The following is a 19138-nucleotide window of genomic DNA, read 5'->3' as shown; positions in this document are numbered from 1 at the left end:
AGATTTTATGGCATGCTTTTCAACTTATTGTGATACACACATACATACTGGTTGGAAACCACTGCTCTCAACCTTCTCCTGCTGACTTCATCCACTCAGTACATCCCTCATTCCCAAGAAGCAAGACTGGTATGCTTTCTTCCTCAAGTTGGAAACATTTTTGAAAACCCTCCTGAACACTCTGGAAGCTCTTGCTTCGCTTTGCAATTCCTATTATTAAGGTCTATCTTAAGATAATCAGAGTTCCCCGTTACAAGACTACCCTTGAAGTTCTGCTCCTAGTCTCCATGTAAGATTGTTCCTCTGGGCTGAAGCTTGCATTTTTTCTTTGGCCAAGTGCCAGTTGTGTCGAGTTTTATTTTGAAGGATTGCCAACATGCTGCTTCTAAAATAACTCATTACTTAGCAACTATCCCAGAATTCTCCCACATCCCTCATACTTGTTGTGCTCCCAGACAAGCGGCTTCAGTCGAGAGGTGCTCTGCATCATCCCTACCATTGGTTCCAGACATGGCAGACAGGGGAAAGTGACACTCCACAGTGTGTGCAGGTACCCGAGGTTCCTACACAATGGGTGGTGCAAAGGCAGGACTTCCTACTCCCTCAAGATCATGCCATCCTGGTCCAAGGTTGCCACCCAGGTTACAGTGGTCTCAGTCATCTAGAGGCATGCACGGCCATGCTCAATGATCTCCTCCACAATGTGCCACTATCTTCTCTGCCATCTCTCACTCTACCTCTGCTGCCTTACCAACCTCCCGCTGAGGCTCAGTCTCTACCACCCTCACTGCTACCTGCAACATCTTCCCTCACTCGTTGTCACCCACCCCAAACCCTGACACCGCATGCGCTCTGCAGTGCCTACCCACTCACTCGGGTCACATCCCACCTGCAAAGTAACATCCATGCCATGCAATTTCATCGCCCTTGATACCTCGCTGTCTGCCATTCCAGGAAGAAAGCAGTGCCCAATAGGACAGATAAAGAATCAAGACAGGCTGCCTGACATTCAGCTTCTCACCCCTTATGTAAGGAACATCTTGACTCTGACTACTCTGAGTGACTAACCGACCCTATCCAAGCTCCTGGATTGGTATCAGTGGCTGACCTGAACTTACTGTTTGGGGACCACCTCTGTGAAGATCATCTCCCTTGTCAACAGCCAACCATGAAAAGCTTCTTACCTTTATGTCCGTACTAATCAGCAAAGCAAGCCAGGAGTACAATGTGTCTAGGTTGAGGAGACAAAGTGTAAATAAGGTGTGACAATATAGGACAGAAATGCTGCGAGCATCCAGGTAGGGTCCAAGTGCATGACAGCAAGCGAAGAGCCCAGAGATGTAACCTGCTCAGAGAACACAGTATCCTTGCTGCAGCCTTACAGGGATGGGCATTGGTGCAGTACTGAAGTGCAGAAGTGCCCTTTAAGTGCATGGATGAAGGTTCTTCGAGGTTGTAACATATCTGATGGCCTGTGTACATGTTGCTGGTGACCAGAGAGTGCTGAGAGATGTTGCTGTCCATTGTCCAACCTGGAGGTTTCTCCGAGCTAACAATAAGCTGATATCTGTGTTAATTTTTCTGCAGTTTGATTGGTGAATTTGGCAAGATATAAATCTGAATATTAAGTGAGGCTATTAGGCTAAAAAAAAAGCTATTTCACAAGTAATTATCCTCCTTAATTAGCAACTCGCTACTGCCTGGCAAGTTACTTAACACGCCATTTGGCAGGGTCAGGAAGACCAGGATGGGGGGACGAGGAAGAGGTATGAAGATGGGGGTGGGGGAAACATATCCTATAGGAAAGCAAAGCTGCCATCCTTGCCTGATCCGGCCTACATGTGATTGTAGAGCCAAGACAACTTTTAACCGTCTATCAAAATGCCTCAGCATTCAAGGGTAATCAGTGATACCTATATCAAAAGAAAGAAGGGAAGAGAGCTCTCTAATATTACCTCACAGTTCCCACAGCCTTGCTAGTTTATTCTGAACCCTCTCCGTAGCACTAGCTAATAGTTATAAAGGAAACCGCTCCCAGCTCTGCTTAAATGCAGCCTTTCCATCCTGTGCAGTTGGTCGCATGTCCCAAGAATCCAAAGCCCTTTCTTGCACCAATGCTACAGCTATGCAGTTGTCTTCTCTCCTCTCCCCTTCCTACATTCACCTGTGCATGGTACTGGCTGTAATCCAGAAATTACTACTTTTGAAAGCCCAGCTGACATTTTCCCTTATTGAATTCCCTAATTCTGACTGCACGCCCACACTTCTCTTTCTGCCAATGTCCTTGGTATGAATGTAGGCTGTGACTACTTGGTGTTAGGCCTCTCCTCTCAAGTTGCTCTGCAGCCAGTGATACCCTGGGTCCTGGCACTAGGATCGCAACACACCATCTTGGTTCGCATTTGCAGCCACAGAAATGCCCGTCCATTCCCCTAACAATTAAATATCCTATCACTATTGCTATTCCTTCCAGCTTTCTGTGTGTCTCACTCAACAGCTGTGCTACTGTGGTGCCAGGGAAGTCTGATTGAAAATTAAGTACTGCTGTGGGGAATGTAAGGCCCAGAAGTTCAACAGTGTGCATGGTAAAATTGCTCCCCTTTTTCTATATGAAAAATCCATAATCTTGGCGTTAACATCCTTCAAGGTGTGCAGTTTTAAATATCTATATATCTATAGTTGCATAAAGTGTGGAGAGAGTTCTGAAAAAATTCTCTTTCTAATATATAAAATTCTCTTTCTCTTTCGAAGTGGATATTAGTCCACATAAAATAGTTGGTTGTATCAAAAGGGCTAACTAATAATTTTCAATTTAACAGAAGCATATTCCAGTTGATGGTGTTCTAAAAAGATTTTAATCTGAAGGATTTCACTGAAGAGATTCTTTTTGTGATCAAGTTAAGTTTCTTCTCTCTTCCTCCATTCCTCCTTTCCACTATGGACGGCATTCTGGATCAGTGATGCTGGAAGAGCACAGCAATTCAGGCAGCATCCGAGGAGCTTCGAAATCGACGTTTCGGGCAAAAGTCCTTCATCAGGAATAAAGGCAGAGAGCCTGAAGCGTGGAGAGATAAGCTAGAGGAGGGTGGCCCCACCCCCACCCTCCTCTAGCCTATCTCTCCACGCTTCAGGCTCTCTGCCTTTATTCCTGATGAAGTTCCTCCGGGTGCTCCGGTTTCCTCCCACAATCCAAAGATGTGCATGTTAGGTGAATTGGCCATGCTAAATTGCTCGTAATGTGTAGGTTAGGTGCATTTGTCAGGGGTAAATATAGAGTAATAGGGTAGGGGAATGGGTCTGGGTGGGATACTCTTTGGAGGATCGGTATGGACTTGTTGGGCCAAAATGGCCTGTTTCCACACTGTTGGGATTCTATGTAACATGGGATTAAAGGCTTTACAATTTAATTGCATATGTGTAAAGAACGAGAGATAATATTCTCATTTATAAAGTATATGCCAGCCTCCGTTAATTGTCAAATTAGAACATGTGCTGAAGCAAGAATAAATTCCGTAAAAGCCCTTTCAATTTTTTTCAATTTCTATATGCAACACAGCAATGTGCAGTGTCAAAGGCAGTATTGGGAATGTAATGTTAGAGCTACAAGGGTTAATGTCTAGGAATGTAAATTATGATGATATAATAGAATCCATGACAGAGAGATTTGAAGAAAGTATGGCTTCTGCAAAAATATTACGTCAAGCTGTAAAAAGATTCTGAAAAGTAATAAAGCAGTTAATGTTTGAACATGATAATGACTCAATAGCTTCTCCAAAGCTGGAGTAAACAACACAAACCCCAAATACTGTAAATTGAAGAGAATTAGTAGACCAACCTGGAAATATCCCAAAACTGCAGAACTCAGGAAAGATAGTTGAAGAGTCCAAAGATGCTCCATAGAGCAAGTGGAGACAACAAAAATGAAAAATCAACTTTCAAAAGTCATTCAAGACTTCATCACAGAAGCAAGGTGGTCTGTGAAGAGCATGCCAATCTAGCAATTGCAAGTTCGATTGGAAGACCCAAGCAAAAAGCATGGATCTGGGGAGCAACTCTTAAAAAGGTGTAAAATCAATGTTCATAGTGCACTAGCAGCAGTGAGAAAACTAGTTTTTTGAGCAACAGCAGCTTAGAATAAAAACCCATGTGGTCTGCACCCCAGGTGGGTGCTGAAATGAAAATCAAACCCGAACTGAGTGACTGGGGTTGAGGTTCCGGGGTAATCGAATGACAAGCTTATGGAAAAACTTAAAGCAAAGCTGTTTTCAATGACTTTGCACTCTAAGAAGTAAATACTGAATGGCAGAGACTCTGTGAGGAAAGATAGTGACTGCAAGGAACGTCAGTACGAGACTGAGAAATGCAGGATAGCTTCTAATACGGGAAGGAAAATTTAAAACAGCAAGTAAATTATCTAAACAGCTCTGGATTCTAAATGAAGATTGCCTGAAGACTGAGTGCTTTGGAGGAAAGGGTTCTTGTGGTATAAAACTCCTCTAGGGATTGGACAGTAAGTCAGAAGCTGAACTGGTCAACAGGTTAATCCATAGGAACAGATTATATTATTGCAAGATAACATTAGTAAGGCATCAGATAAATTTGAAAAAGTCTGAAAAGCCTTTCATTATGGTTTCAAGCTGAGGGAGCAACGAGATTCTGAAATGGGTCAAATTCAACAAAAGAAACCAAGTGTACCTGTAGACTTCTTTACAAGCCAGTTGAAAGATGTATGTATAGAAATGCAGAAGCAGACCTAAATGAGACTCCAATGTAGTCAGTACTGCTGAGGAATCCCCATTATACTCAGTGCAATCGAATGAAGAACTTATCTTAGAAAAAGCAGAGATCCGTAAACAGAACAGAGTAACACTGAAAGATAAAGAAAAATCCTGGCTCGGGAAACATTCCAATGATCAAGGAGGAGAAAGTGAGGATTGCAGATGCTGGAGAGTCAGAGTTGAAAAGTATGGCGCTGGAAGAGCGCAGCAATTCTGGCAGTATCCGAGGAGCAGGAAAGTTGACATTTCGGGCATAAGCCCTTCATTGGGATTTCCTGATGAAGGGTCTACGCCCGAAACAGCGACTCGCCTGCTCCTCGGATGCTGCCTGACCTGCTGCACTTTTCCAGCACTACATTCTTCGACCCATTCCAGTGATCAAGTTTCTTAAGCGCAGGAATGCAAAAACAGCATTAGAGAGGTTATTACAATTGGAAGGGAAACTGCAAGACATCATAAAATCTTGCAGGCTCTGTAACAACAAAAAAAACCCAAGAGGTGCAAATTGTGTCCTGCAAAAATTGAAACATGTTTTATTTTTTAGACATGATTTGGAGATGCCGGTGTTGGACTGGGGTGTACAAAGTTAAAAATCACATTACACCAGGTTATGGTCCAACTGGCTTATTTGGAAGCACTAGCTTTTGAAGTGCTGCTCCTTCATCAGGTGGATTGTGGAGATTCTCAACCTGGTGTTGTGTGATTTTAAACTTTATTTTGTAGAAGCACTCGTCATTTATGAAGGTGTGTTCAAAGTAAAACTGAGATTTTATGGAACAGAAATGTCAAAGAAAAGTCAAACGGAGTAACTTGAGATAATGTAGAGGCTGACCAAGCTTGACCTTTTCCCACCCCCAACCCCAGACTCTGCAGGAAACCAACTCCATTTTGTAGTTACCCCATCCAGGAATACACAAAAAAAAAGTAAAAATTCAAAACTATTCCGTATTGCTATTAGGCTGCTGTGAAGTAGACTGTGCCTAATGTGTTGAAGAGTTCACAGCTCAAGAACAGCAAGCAAGCACCCCTGCATTGCAGGTAAATTAAAAACTGCTCGCTCAGAGAGCTGCAAACCAATTAAAAAACAAATCAGGACAAACTACCTTCAATCAGCCTGCAAATTAATAATCTCAAAAACTAATGGTTCTGCTGCCAATGTCAATGCTACCTGAGTAATCCAGTCAGGCTGCAAAACCGTCTTATTCACTCTTCATGAAAAATGATTGGAATAAGTTTGTTTTTTAACAGACAAGTCCAAAAGGATGAATGTTTATTTCCAATCTGTGTGCAAATGTGTTATATTAGTTTTCTTCTCACATGTAGTTATTAATAACTTACTTTGTTAATTCAAGAAAGCCTAGTTAAATAGGCTTTGTTCAAACCAAAATTCATTTGATCTGAGAAAGACCTCTACAAAGGAAGGAATTCTTTTCAAATTCATCTGGTTTCAACCAATTGTGGGGACTGGTGAATCAAGGGGACCCAATTCATGTCTTCTTATCCAGGACCTCACAGATGGAGTATTCTGTCTGAAACCGTAATGATTTGGCAAACTTCACCAAAGGTCTGCTCATAATACATGGCCTTATTTACTGATGCCCTTCAAAGTTGTTCATTCGCGTTCACATTCTGGTTATACAGCTATCCTATATGAATGTCTTGTTTCCTTTTAACTTTCAAAATGTCCTCTCAGCTGACCTACCACCATCACTCTCCCCACCTGCTCCGACTATTTAAAGCCCTATTTATATCCCTAGTTATTTCATTCGACAAGATATTCTTTACAACAAGTTTCATGTACAGCCTACCCCAATGGAATAGCTCCCTCTTTCCTCAATAATAGTCAGTGCTTCATAAATTGAAGCCACACAGATCATTCAATGATGTTAGTGTCCTGATGCCAATTCCTTCATGTTTCAGACAATTCTGCTACATCGTTCAGTCTCTGGCTGCTCCTCCTCCTCCCTCATCACAACCTCATTCTTCATTCTATCCATATTGCTGGCACCTGCACATATCACAATAATCAAATTTTTCCTTTTTCATTTCAAGTCCCTCTCCAAGTCCAAAGAAAGTGTCCTTAACATTGGGACAGGGCAGGAAACAGAACTGTGTTTCAGAGAGAGAGTTTACCCATATTTCATACTGTCCCCAACCACTGCAACATCCCTTTTCACTCTTTGATGGGCTCTCTATAGTATATGCTGTGGTCAGTTTGCTCAGTTTTCTTGCAGTTCTTGCTCTCTCCCATTTAGGCTGCAGCAATCTCTTACTGAGCCACCCCCAAAGGTACTTCCTTAATCTCCATATCTTCTTTAGTCATATCCGTGATCTCTTGACCCTGACTATAAAATATATTTAATCTACTTAACCTAAATAGCATCTATGCATCAGAACAAAATTTCCAATAAGCCTACTTTCTCTGATACTTTCAAAGCTCTCAAACTTAATGAAATTTAATTTCCTTGAGCTGCAGGTACATACTGCAGATCTATCAGATATCCAGTAGAACTCTCATCCTACAGTTACAAATCATCTGCTCTGCAATCAATTTTGTATTTTATGTCTTTCTTATTAATTCATCAGAATGGTATTGCAGTCTCTGGCAGCATATATGCTGGTCCTTCATTGCCAGTGGTAAACTGACTTCTTGAACCACTATGGTCCTTGATGAGAAGGTACACCTGCAATGTTGTTAGGAAGCAAGTTCTAGGGCATTTACTTGACAATGAATTACCAGGATGGGGAGTGGTTTGGAGGGAAATTTGCAAATGGGAGCATTCCCATGTGTCTCCTACCTTTGTCTTTTAGGTGGTCGAGGTTGTGATTTTGGAAGCTGTCACTTGAAGGATCTTTGATGAATTTCTGCAGTGTATCTTGTAGACGGTATACACTGCTGCCAGTCTACATCAGTTAGTGGATGAGGTGAATGTTAAATCTACAATGTTACAAGGTGGGGTACCAAACAAGCAGACTGGTTTGTCTTGGATGGTATTAAGCTTCTTGAATGTTGTTGGAGGTGCACCCATCCAGGCAAAGGGGTGTATTTCATCACACTCCAAACTTGTGCCTTGTAAATAGTGAACAAGCTTTGGGGATTCAGGATTGAGTTAGTCATTGCCTGGCATTGATATGGTTTGAATGTTACTTGCCACCTATCAGTCTATGCCTGGATCTTTTCCTGGCCTTACTGCATATAAACCAGAACTTCTGAATATGTGAAAACACAGTAAACATACTCCATTGGTGAATGCTGGAACCCTAAGGAAATCCTAGAACATGTGCATGCACTACAACTGTCCAGACGTTTCAAATTCTGATGAGCTGATTTCTGTTGCTGAAACACCACTATGAATCTGCCTCACATTGATCTCAGTGTTGCTGACTTGGCTAGATATGTGCTACTTACTGGCAAAATATTACATTTTTAACTCAGTGATTAACAGAGCAACACAACCCACCACGCCAACTGTGCCCCCAAACCTATATATCTACCACAAACAACCCCTCATCCAAATGACTATTCATCACCACGACACCCAAAGCACTCAGAGTACCCACACAAAGTATCTTACGCCAAACACACCTTGAACTGTCTACCACCCACACTCCCATTATCCTCAACCTGACTGCCCACACGCTGAACTGCATTCTAAGCGAACAACTCGCATCCCTGAAGCCCTGGCCCAAACAGCCACACTCTCAACTTCACCACCCACAGCCCCCAACCTGATGACCCAGCCCCCTGCACCCTCAACTAGCATCAAACCTTCACTACCCTACACCCGAGCTAACTTTGCAAGCCTTAGAATCGACTACCCACCTCCCTCTCAGTACTCTTCAACTGGATTACCCACTCCTATTCCGTCACCTCCCCTACTTCTTCCCTACAAAGCAAAAAACCAGCACTATGATGGGGAAGATAGTGAATCTGCTTTGGCGTAACCCACTGAGAGCCTTGGGACCCATAGAAATGTAACTGAATACAGCATCCATGCAGATGGGGGCAGGCTGCATTGACCCCCACACCGCGGTCAGCAAGTGCATAGTGCCACTGCTGATCCAAAGATTTGGCTCAACACGACTTCAAGGTTTGAAACACCAATCTTTCATAGTTTTCATCTAGTTAATAACTTCAGTTAACATTTAAACTTTGTTATAAATTTTAAATCTGGACCGCATCCAGGCTTGGGCTGATAAGTGGCAAGTAACATTCACAACACACCAATGCCAGGCAATGACTAACTCACTCCTGACTCCCCAAAGCTTGTCCACCTAATTTAACCCAGTTTATTGACTTGATTAAAAAAAAAAAATCAAGCAGCATCTCTTACTTCCACCTCACCAAATTCCCTTGGACATCCAGGTGAAATCAGCACTTAGGTGAAACTGCTCTCCACTCATTCAGGATGTTTAAAGCAGTGACATTACATTAAAGGAAAAGTAAAAGAAATTAGTCAGAGTCTTGTACAAGATGGTGATGCCACATAGGACCAACTAAGGATTTAAGATCAGGATAAGCTCAACAAAACAATCCATTTTCACATGGTTGAACTCAAATGGGCAATAGATTTTATAACGAAGGAAGCTATCACAGCCAAATGTTAATACCCGAAGTCCAAATGTATCCTCCAAAGAGATTATCCAATATTGTATTTGAAAGATGTTCTAAAATATAAAATAAAGTAAATCTTATGCAAAAGCTGCAACCTGTGGAACTAATGTTGTTAATTGTTAAAAGACATGGGAAATCAGGTGACAGTTATTCTGACACGTTAGTAATTAAGCAACAAAATAAACAGGCATTAAAAGATTAACTCCACGATTGTGACTTCTGTACCAGGGAAAATCCAGAAACTACCTGGAACGTAAAATATTTGTCAGCAAAGTGAAAGAAAAATCAACAATTTTTCAAATTGCTTCCACGAACAAGGAGGAGCCAAAATGCAGCTCTGGAAACAAAGCAGTAAAGATGACACAAATCATGTTAAATTGTAAACAGCTCAAAGAACAATGTTAATATTAGTCAATAGGAGGATATGTGTCTACTTTGTTAACAACGTAAACCAGAACAAAAATTGAATTGTACATTAAGTAACAATGCAACAATATTTGAGGTGAACCATATTGGTTCATTCTGAGATCTCAAGAAAATGCAAGGTTGAGGGTAAGTTCTTGAAACCTACACAATGTACAGGTTTAAAGTTGAGACCGCAGACATTTCGGGGCAGATAGTCCTCCCATTCCTCTGTTAGATCTCAGTTTCTTCATAGAATAATAAAAACAGCAATTTTTTTTATGACAGATAATGACAAATTTCTTCTCAAACTAGTTGGCACAAGAATTACAGTCGCCAAGCAGAAATGAAATAAAATTCCTTCAAAGGCCATGGTCAGCTCAAGTTTGTTGAAAGGGAAAGGCGCAGAAATAAATCTATGCAGCTTGTCACAAAATAAATGCTATTCCCAGAAAGAAAAGAGAATTGTAAATAAATTAATATGTTGTAATAGCATGTCCCTTAAGTATTTTGGGATTCATTGATCACAAGTGAAACTGAACTAGCTGCATCAACATGATGGTTACAAAGGTAAGGAAGAGGCTAGGTATGACATGAGACACACATCCTGACCTCTTAAAGGCTCAGCAGCTACAAGAGGTATATGATGGGATATTCAGTGAGTACAAATGTGACAGCCCAATGAATTTTATCACCATTAATGTAAATCAGTGCTAGTTTCTAGACTCTGTCTACTACTGGCATGCAGTTTGCAATACATACAGCAAATCAGCAATATTACTCAGAGTAATCAATTCCTCTGAAACCTCAATGAAGACAAACTTGAGAGAAAAGTTACAGGCTCAACAGCATGTATGAGTTATCCTCCATGGCTGGGTCAAATTTTGAGAGAATCATCAGATGAACTCCTTCCTTCAGTTCCAGGAGAAATCCTGCCATAATCCTCTCAATATTACTGCTAGAGCAATACACAAAAGCTTGCCAGAGCTGTCAACTCCAAGAACAAAGTTCAGAAAGAAAAAAAATAGTTCTCTTGTTGTACTGGATATTCTTTCCAACGGATCCACAGGTGCATGTTGGCCATTGCAGAAAGACTCAAATCATGATCATATAATCTTTCTGACATGGTTCACACAGATAAAGAGGAACACTGACTTCCCCACACCTCCTAGAGTTTGAGCACCAATGCCATGCTACATTAACAAACCTACATCTTAACGCTTCCACTCTACAACAAACAGCATTTGCCCAAAAACCAAAATTCATATGCACATCATTTAATATCACAACACCAAGCACAAAGATTTCAAACAGAAGGCTTACTAAATATTTCATGTGGAATTAATTTGAATTTGAAATGTTGATCTTCTGCCTCCTTCAGTCCTTATGCACGGTGCAAAATGGTTGTAAAATGTGAGAAATGACATCCTGTGCAGCTTTATCAAAGGCTCGTGTTGAAATGCCCATACGTCATGATATCTAGGGTGTGTGCATGAACAGGATCTGCAGATTTCAACCTGCTAGGTAAGATTTTCCTAACATTCTCATCAAGGCTCACACAGTTCAGAGGCTGGGAAGATTCTGCCCAATAAGTCTGCATAACCTAAGTATTACTCCTGGAGAGAAAACCACACTAACTTGAAGATTGATAGTGAAGATCGAACCAAGAATAAATAAAAAGTGGAGCTGGAAAGGCACAGCTGGTCAAGTCGCTTATGATTCAGCTATATTTGGTTTTCACCACAGTTCGGCATAACAAGAAACCCCTTATGATTTCAATTCCACAGAGAACAGCAAAATGTAAAACCTGCCACTTTGTCTTTACCCTATACAGCGTTGCTCAGGTTAGGAAGGCAGTGAACAAGACAAAACACTGGGGAAGTCTAACTGCAGGGAGAGTACATGAAGAAACATTTGAAGAGATGTCTGAGATCTGGAACTAATTCAATAAAATATTTTTTACTACTTGCAAGCAACGCACACCAGGATCAAAAGGAAATCCTTGCTAATATCTATGACACAAGTAGCCAAGCAGAGAACTTCACCAATGACCAGAATGGTGAAATGGTAGAAAGTTTAACTAATTCTGCTCTCAAAATCCTGGGGCTGGAGATAATAAAATTAGAGGGTCACTGTAAAAATCCACGATACATCTTGTCATCTGGCAGCGCAGTTCAGGGAGCAATGGCTTTCCCTTTCACACTGCCCACACAAGTCTCAATTTCAAGTAACACTTTAGAGCTTAAATGGACAAAAGCTGCTAGAACAGTTCTTAGCTGAAGCCAATGCATCCAGATTATCAGAACTATTGTTTTTCACATAATCAACACAATTACCAAAGCATAATGTCGATACTTGGAAGTGATATCAGAGTTGTTTTTATTTCATTGTAATAATAGTGAAAGCTGAAAGTTAATTTGTGATTACTGCTTTGATTTCACATGGTGACAACGATGATGCATCCATGCTAGCAGCAGAGCCCCAGGAGAATATAGTTTCATGCAAAGCCTTTATTTGTTGTGGCTTATGAAGACTGGAAGACGAAAAAAAATCCAAATATCAAACCCTAGGTTTGGAAAGTAAGTGTTGCAAATGCAAAATGAAAAGAAACTACTTGATTGACAAGGACTTAATAAAATTTGCAATGGAAAAAGTTTTGGTGGACTAACTGCTGATTCATTGCTTGACATCACAATATAGTGCTGCATGATTAACCTTGTGGTTTTATGTTTCAAATTTTGGGAAAAGATGTTTGGTTTAAAAATCATCACAATACGAATACTGCAGCCATCATCTACTTGACTCGTAAGATTGATGTCCTTCTGTCAGTCAAGCAGATGTATCAATAAGCCTCAAGGATCAATCTAATATGACTGAATGTTTCAAGCACAACAGACATGTGAAATTGTGATTTTAGAAAAGGTCACAAATTAGACTAATTTTTCATCTCAATAAAAATGCACAAAATAAAATTTATAACAATTATCTTGGCTTCCATAATATAGACTAAATGTTCAAAACTTTCCAGTTACCCACTCATCTTCCATGTAATTTTCCATTTCATGTTTGGGTGGATTTGGAGGGGAAATAACAGTTATTAGATTGAGTTGCTTAAAAGCCCAGCAATTAGCATCTTTTTGGTGGAGGGGGAGGTATAACAGGAAACAGGAAAATAAATAAGTCCGATTTGTTAAATAGGGTGGAGATGAGAAACCTTTTAATTTGTGACCTCACCACAAAAGATGAAATATATATATATAAAAAAAAACAGACACAAGCGTTAGCACAACAAAGGAAGTGGAAGAAAAGGTTTACCCATGTGCAGCCGCCGTTTCACCCGCTTGTCCACATCAGCTACTGACGTGGCATTGTACTCAGAGCTCTCAATTGCAGCCTCATCCTTCTCTAAAACACAAGTAAGGGGACAAACATGGAGCAGTCGATTAACCAGAAGCCCAATCTTTCTGCCGCCTATGACAGCTGCTTGGCATTGACTAACCAAACAAAACAAAACAAAAATAAAGAAGTAAGCCATGAAGCACTAAATCCTTGTTAGAGTGTTAATCCTGCTTGGAGTCTGATGAAAATCTAAAATGAAAAGGAAGGAAAAAGGTAGAATCTTAAAACTACTGCAAAAGAAAACTACAAGATTCTTTTCCAAAGAATTGCACAGAAACTAAGCATTATAACAAGATTTGAAATGGCAACATAGAAAATAGGAAATGAATGGGAAGAAGTTAACATTAGCAATTCCAATGCAAGAATGTCATGAAAAAAAAATGGAGATAAAAGAGTTCATGATTTTTGAAGACTAATGTTGGTCATCAAGAGAGTCTTACAGGGAAAGAGACAGACCGCAAGGACTCGGTGATGGATGGATAATGGGAAGACAATAATCTTCCACATTAACACAAAGCAGAAAAAGTGTGTATGTTGGATGGAGGTGGCAGGGAGGGTTCCAGTCTGCATGCAAACAGGAAAACATTAATCAGGGGCAGTGCTGGTTGCCTGCTTGTCTATGGAACACATCACAACTGGCTAAACAGTCAGGACTAGAAACAATGTTCCAAGGATTGGCCTCGGCAAGAATTGACGTGCAGTCAATAGGAGTCAGTACATGAAAATGTTAGCAACACAGCCATTACGGTTAGTGTTTTGTTCATGTGCAAGAGTCGTAGAGAGGGGGACACAGAGAGAGAGAGAGAGAGAGGGAGAGACAGAGAGACAGAGAGAAGGGGTAGGCATTGAGCGGACAGACTGGGAAAGAAACAGATGCAAATTAGAGTATTAATGAGACCTGTATTAGAGTTGTTAATTACATTAGCGAAATGAAACAGAATAAGTCAAAGGAATAAGAGGAAGGGGTGAAGAAGTTAAAACAGGGTTCCTCCGAGACAATCAGTGGGAGGAACAGACAGCTTAGGTAGGATTGTATGAATGATTATGCAATAAATCAGAGGATGATAAGAAATTATAACAAAAGGTTCTAGTGCTTACACATGCAGCAAATGCAAACAGAACAGAAGGAAGGCAAATAATAAATAGGCTAGTTTTTTATATTAAAAATCAGAAGGCTGCAGTTTTAAGGGTGACTTTGCAGAGCATTTGCCATCTTTCAGTGACATCACAATTGCACATCACTTTCAGATGGCAAGCATTAATGAATTAGATGAGTTCGGAAAAGTGTTTCAGTGGCACCACCACAAGGTTTAACAAGATTGAGATTTTTTTGTTCAATATAGAAAGAAACCAGTTTCTCCATGGGATCAGGCTGCAATAGAGGCTTTATTTTGTGTTTCTTTTCTTTAAAGTAAAAGAATGTTGTTTTTGTTTAAAAGAGTCACTTATATATCAAAATCAACAATGCTCAGACAAGACAGGCAATCAGGAACCATCACCAGAAAGCAGAAGAGATAAAGGTTTGCCTAAAGGAAGTACTAAATATAGAGAAGTTGGCACAGGCAGTTAAAAGTAACATGGATCATATGATTAAGAAACAGGAATCTTCAAGACCATTGACCTTAGCTGACTTAAGTGTTATTTTAGAACACACAAAAAGTGTCAAGCTTTTGTGAAGAACAAAATGGACTAGGACAAATCAACACACAAAATATGTTGTATTTTACCAACATCTGATTAAAATACAACATCTTTTTTTCTCCATGAAACATAAACTTAACTTGAAATGTAACATTCTAAACATATTTATACAGCAGACATACATAATAATGTAATCAGAAAAGGCACCAAATGATTATATGGCTAATTTATTCACATTATGATGTGCAGCAGAGCTCAAATGATGTCCTTAGGCCAATTTGATACAAGCAGCTAAGTGAGAGAGATGACACATATCATTTATAAAATATACATAACGAAATAAAACTTACCTTTGTTGAACTTCTAGGAACTCTATTTAGTTTGATGACCATAACATTTCCCTTAATAGAATATGCCCTGGTTGGGTTCTAAATGTTGGTAAACATATTGCATAGCTTTGATTCCGAGAAATATTCATAAAGGGGAAACACTCCATAGTTATGGAAACACAGTCCATACAGGTTAAGCATGTTGCGTGTTAGGAAGTGCATGCAATGGTTCATGTTCCAAAAAGCACATCACAAGATTTAACATTAAAAATTTTAGGATTTAGACTATCAGTATAGCTAAGATTATTATAAAGGAGCCCAGGGTCTAATGGTAAAAACTGGTGAAAACTGTCAAACCTGTAAAATCAGAGCCTTAAATGGTCTTAGAGTGCACATCAAAACATGACATTGGTAACATAAAGTTAATATGTTAGACATAATAGGACATGTAAAATGCTGTTAATAGAATTCAGCATAAAGTAGAAAACAATCTTACCTTGCAAAAGGTTTTGTGGATCTAATCCACAATCCTGTTTCACATGACTCCGTTCCTCTTCCTCCACCCACCAACCTCAACCCCACCAACATGACATACAATGCCAATGCTATTCCACTGCTGCCTTTTAACTTTGCTAATCCAATTTTTAAAAATAAAATCAGTTTAACTGTGAGTCTTATATGCAAAATATGCTGTGAACATTTTGGCCACAAATGATTTAGTTTTGTTTTGGTAGTTTGTAATTTTGATGACCTAATAATCATGGATAACATAATATTACTAACTGCATCTGGAAAACATTGAGTGCAAGATCTGGTGCCTGTAGATAACTTAGGAATAGGCAACCCCAACATGAATTCTTGGCCCCCATTGATTAAGACCTGAGACAATTTTTCAATTGGGATAGTGAAGGCAAAAATTCTGGAACCATTCAAGAGATCAATAGGTGGTTGGTGAGGAAAGTAGGTTACTACAGAGGTTTAAGATAGACTACATTTCACTGTGAACTCTCTCAGTAAAATTATTCTCACCACAGAACTTCAGCCAATGGTAAAAGTAATAGGCAGACCATTTATGAAATGCTGATTTATAATTGAGAAATTTAAGGGCAATATAGACGTTTTGATGTTTTTGCCTCTGGCTTACTTTCCAAGATTTTCAAGTCCAATCAGACCTGTAATTAAAAGTTGTTATTCTTCACAATAATCCAGCATTGCAATTGAGCTGCCTTGTATTTGCAGAAACACACTGCTATTAGTTATATTTGGCAATACACTTAAGTCAGCTACTTTCAAATCAACTAAACATCAAAATAAAACATGGCTTAGAAATATTTTCTCATGCATTCTTTAAGAAGTTAGAAATTACATTGCTGCAAATGTCCCATAGTTCTTGAAGCTATAAAACCTCTTTAACTTGGGTTAAATATCATTCATTAATTACTCAATTCAAATACAAAATTAAATTGGTTTATTTGGAAAATAACAAAACCTGTATTAAATTGACATGGCTTTCTCAGAAATGATCTTGCAATATAATTGGTTAGGTTTGCAAAAAATAATTTTTTGAAACTATAATGTTGAGCTTTCTAATGCAACAGTACTTGTATTTTCTCGACAGCAAAAACTCAAAATTACTGTTGGCAATAATTGGACTGCATTTACTGCAGTAAAAGTGGTCAGGCATCAGTGATATTGCAAGTCAAATCTAACAGAAACTTATATATTTATATGCAGTCATACATGAAAATCCTAAGATTGCTGTCAGACATGTATTGCTCCCCCATCAAATGTGGTTACAGAACCTACCACTGTCCCTCTGGGTCAAAAAGAACAAATTTTCAAAAGAGGGGTCTTCAATTATCAAAAGAAAATTAAGTTTTAAGATTTAATAACATTTTCAAAATTTCTGACTATTTCTTCAATTGCAGCTCCATTTCCCAAATTTTACGTCATTTTCTCTCCAATATTTAAATGTAATTTATAATTTCTATTTTGTATTTCTGAGTTTGGTCTCAGAATCTCTCAGTGAGAAATCAACAATGTTGTAGGTTAAAGGGCCTGTCCTGCTCACAGATCTCCTGCAATAGGTACAGTGCCAGAAAAGTTACCTGGTAAATGGAAATCTCCTCTGATGAGGGAACAAAAGTCTGTGTGCAGCTGGTAGAAAGATAATCAGTGAAAGCTAGTCTTCCACTGCTGAGAGCCAAATCTCATTCCTTCTTTATTTTAAACAAGACAATGCTTCAGTTAAAACAGAGGCAAATTAATGTCATACCAATGTGTTAAGGATCAATACCTAAAATAGGATCACCTGCAATATTTCTCGTCTTGGATGTTTCTTTCCCCACCCAAAATGAAGGGGCTCCACGTACTGACTAGTGGTAGCTCACAATTGCTGCTCTTATTTCACAAACTACACTTTAGAATTATTGGTCACTACCAGACTATAAGCAAAGACTTGGTACTGAATTTCCCTGAGGCCTGATAATTTCCATTGGACAGTAGGAAAGGGGCCTTCAGTCATGATGTCATAACATTAAAACCCAACAAGCGAAATCTCATCCATATTAAAATATCTATTAATATTGGTGATGGTCATGCAGGCAATCATCATCCTGGGGGTCAAGAATGACCAAGTCTGAAATTAAAGACTTCTTTGTAAGTCTATTGCAAAAAGATAATTGATCTGTTAATTCTCTGGAATAAAATGCTCTTTTGAGCACATATCCAACTCAGATTCATGGTTTACGGAGATATTTTCCTTCACCTTTAGAGATTTCTTGTTGTGTCTGCAGAAACAGATCAATGAAATTCCTTCTTGCCATGCAAAATTTGTATGGGTAAATTCCTAAATGGCTTTTCTCATAAATGAGAATGGTCATTAATCTGGTGAGGCTCTGATAACTCCTCAGCTAGATGGGACTTCCACACAAGGGAAAAAACATGGCAAATTTTTCACTTTCAGGTAACAAATGATACTATTACTCTGCTGTCCTGTCTGTCACACCTTCATAATCAGACACTAAATATTCCTGGATCCGAAACAAGTAGATCCTAAAGAATTTAGATCGGGTAAGTGATTGCAAGTCACTGAATATCAATACACATATGGTACAGTTTTGGCTTGTATGAACTGCTGATTCTACTCCGAGCATAAAAATATTTTGAGAAGGCAGAGCAGGGCCAGTCAAGGTCAACATTAAATGCTACATATTATATCCTTAGCCGGAGTAAGTTCTGCTATGACTGTTATGACCTTGCCTGTCTATTGTTCAGAACTAAAATACGTTGCAATCAAAATGGAAAACATTAGAGATAGATTTAATCTCTCCAGATTTGGGACATCCCAAATCACTTTCCAACTAATGAAATATCTTTTAAGTTTTGACAGTGCTGTGATGTATGAAACACAGCAGGATAATAGGAGCTTGTAAGACCCCATAGCAATACTGAAGATGACAATATCATTTGATTTAAAAGGATAAGCACAGAAAATGCTCGAAATGCTCAGCAGATCTAGCACCTTCTATCCCACGTACTTCTGGAATTTGATCAGTTTATTTTAGATTTCCAGCATTTGCAGCATTTTGCATCCATTTCTCATGTTGCTTCTTGGGCAGGACATGGAGAGGGCTCTATTACCCTTATTCAAATAGGCCATGAAAAGTTTAGCTTCTACCTTAGGAGGCAGACAGGACTTAATTAAACACCATCCAAAAAAACAGCACTTCTGACAGTGCAACATACTCTTTTGTACTGAAACACAAGCCTACTTTATGGGTCAAGTGTCTGGAGTGGGAGTTGAAACCACTTCAAGTGTGGAACTACAGGTTAAAATTTCAGGTAAGTTCCTTCCTTCACTTCAGAACTAATGAGTCTATCAAGTGGGGACTTGTCTTAGTAATAAATGCACTTGTACATTGGTATGGAGCAGAGAGAAACTAGTTATGTAGCTTTTTGCTGGCGAGATCGCT

The 19138-nt window shown here is 39.4% G+C and overlaps 1 protein-coding gene across 2 annotated transcripts in view; it reads right to left on the bottom strand.

Annotated features, from left to right (window-relative positions):
* Positions 1-19138, bottom strand: part of scube1 (signal peptide, CUB domain, EGF-like 1) — a 282056-nt gene that overhangs the window by 115440 nt on the left and 147478 nt on the right. Inside the window, exon 7 of one of the 2 annotated variants that reach the window (XM_043709200.1) lies at positions 13111-13200. The exons of the other annotated variant lie outside the window; for it this stretch is intronic. Coding sequence (XP_043565135.1) covers positions 13111-13200 — 90 coding nt within the window. The remainder of the gene's footprint in view (positions 1-13110; positions 13201-19138) is intronic. 2 annotated transcript variants of the gene reach the window in all.

This window comes from Chiloscyllium plagiosum, chromosome 19 (genome assembly GCF_004010195.1).
Source record: "Chiloscyllium plagiosum isolate BGI_BamShark_2017 chromosome 19, ASM401019v2, whole genome shotgun sequence".
In the NCBI taxonomy this organism is placed as follows: domain Eukaryota; kingdom Metazoa; phylum Chordata; class Chondrichthyes; order Orectolobiformes; family Hemiscylliidae; genus Chiloscyllium; species Chiloscyllium plagiosum.
This window is presented reverse-complemented; position numbering and strand designations above follow the sequence as displayed.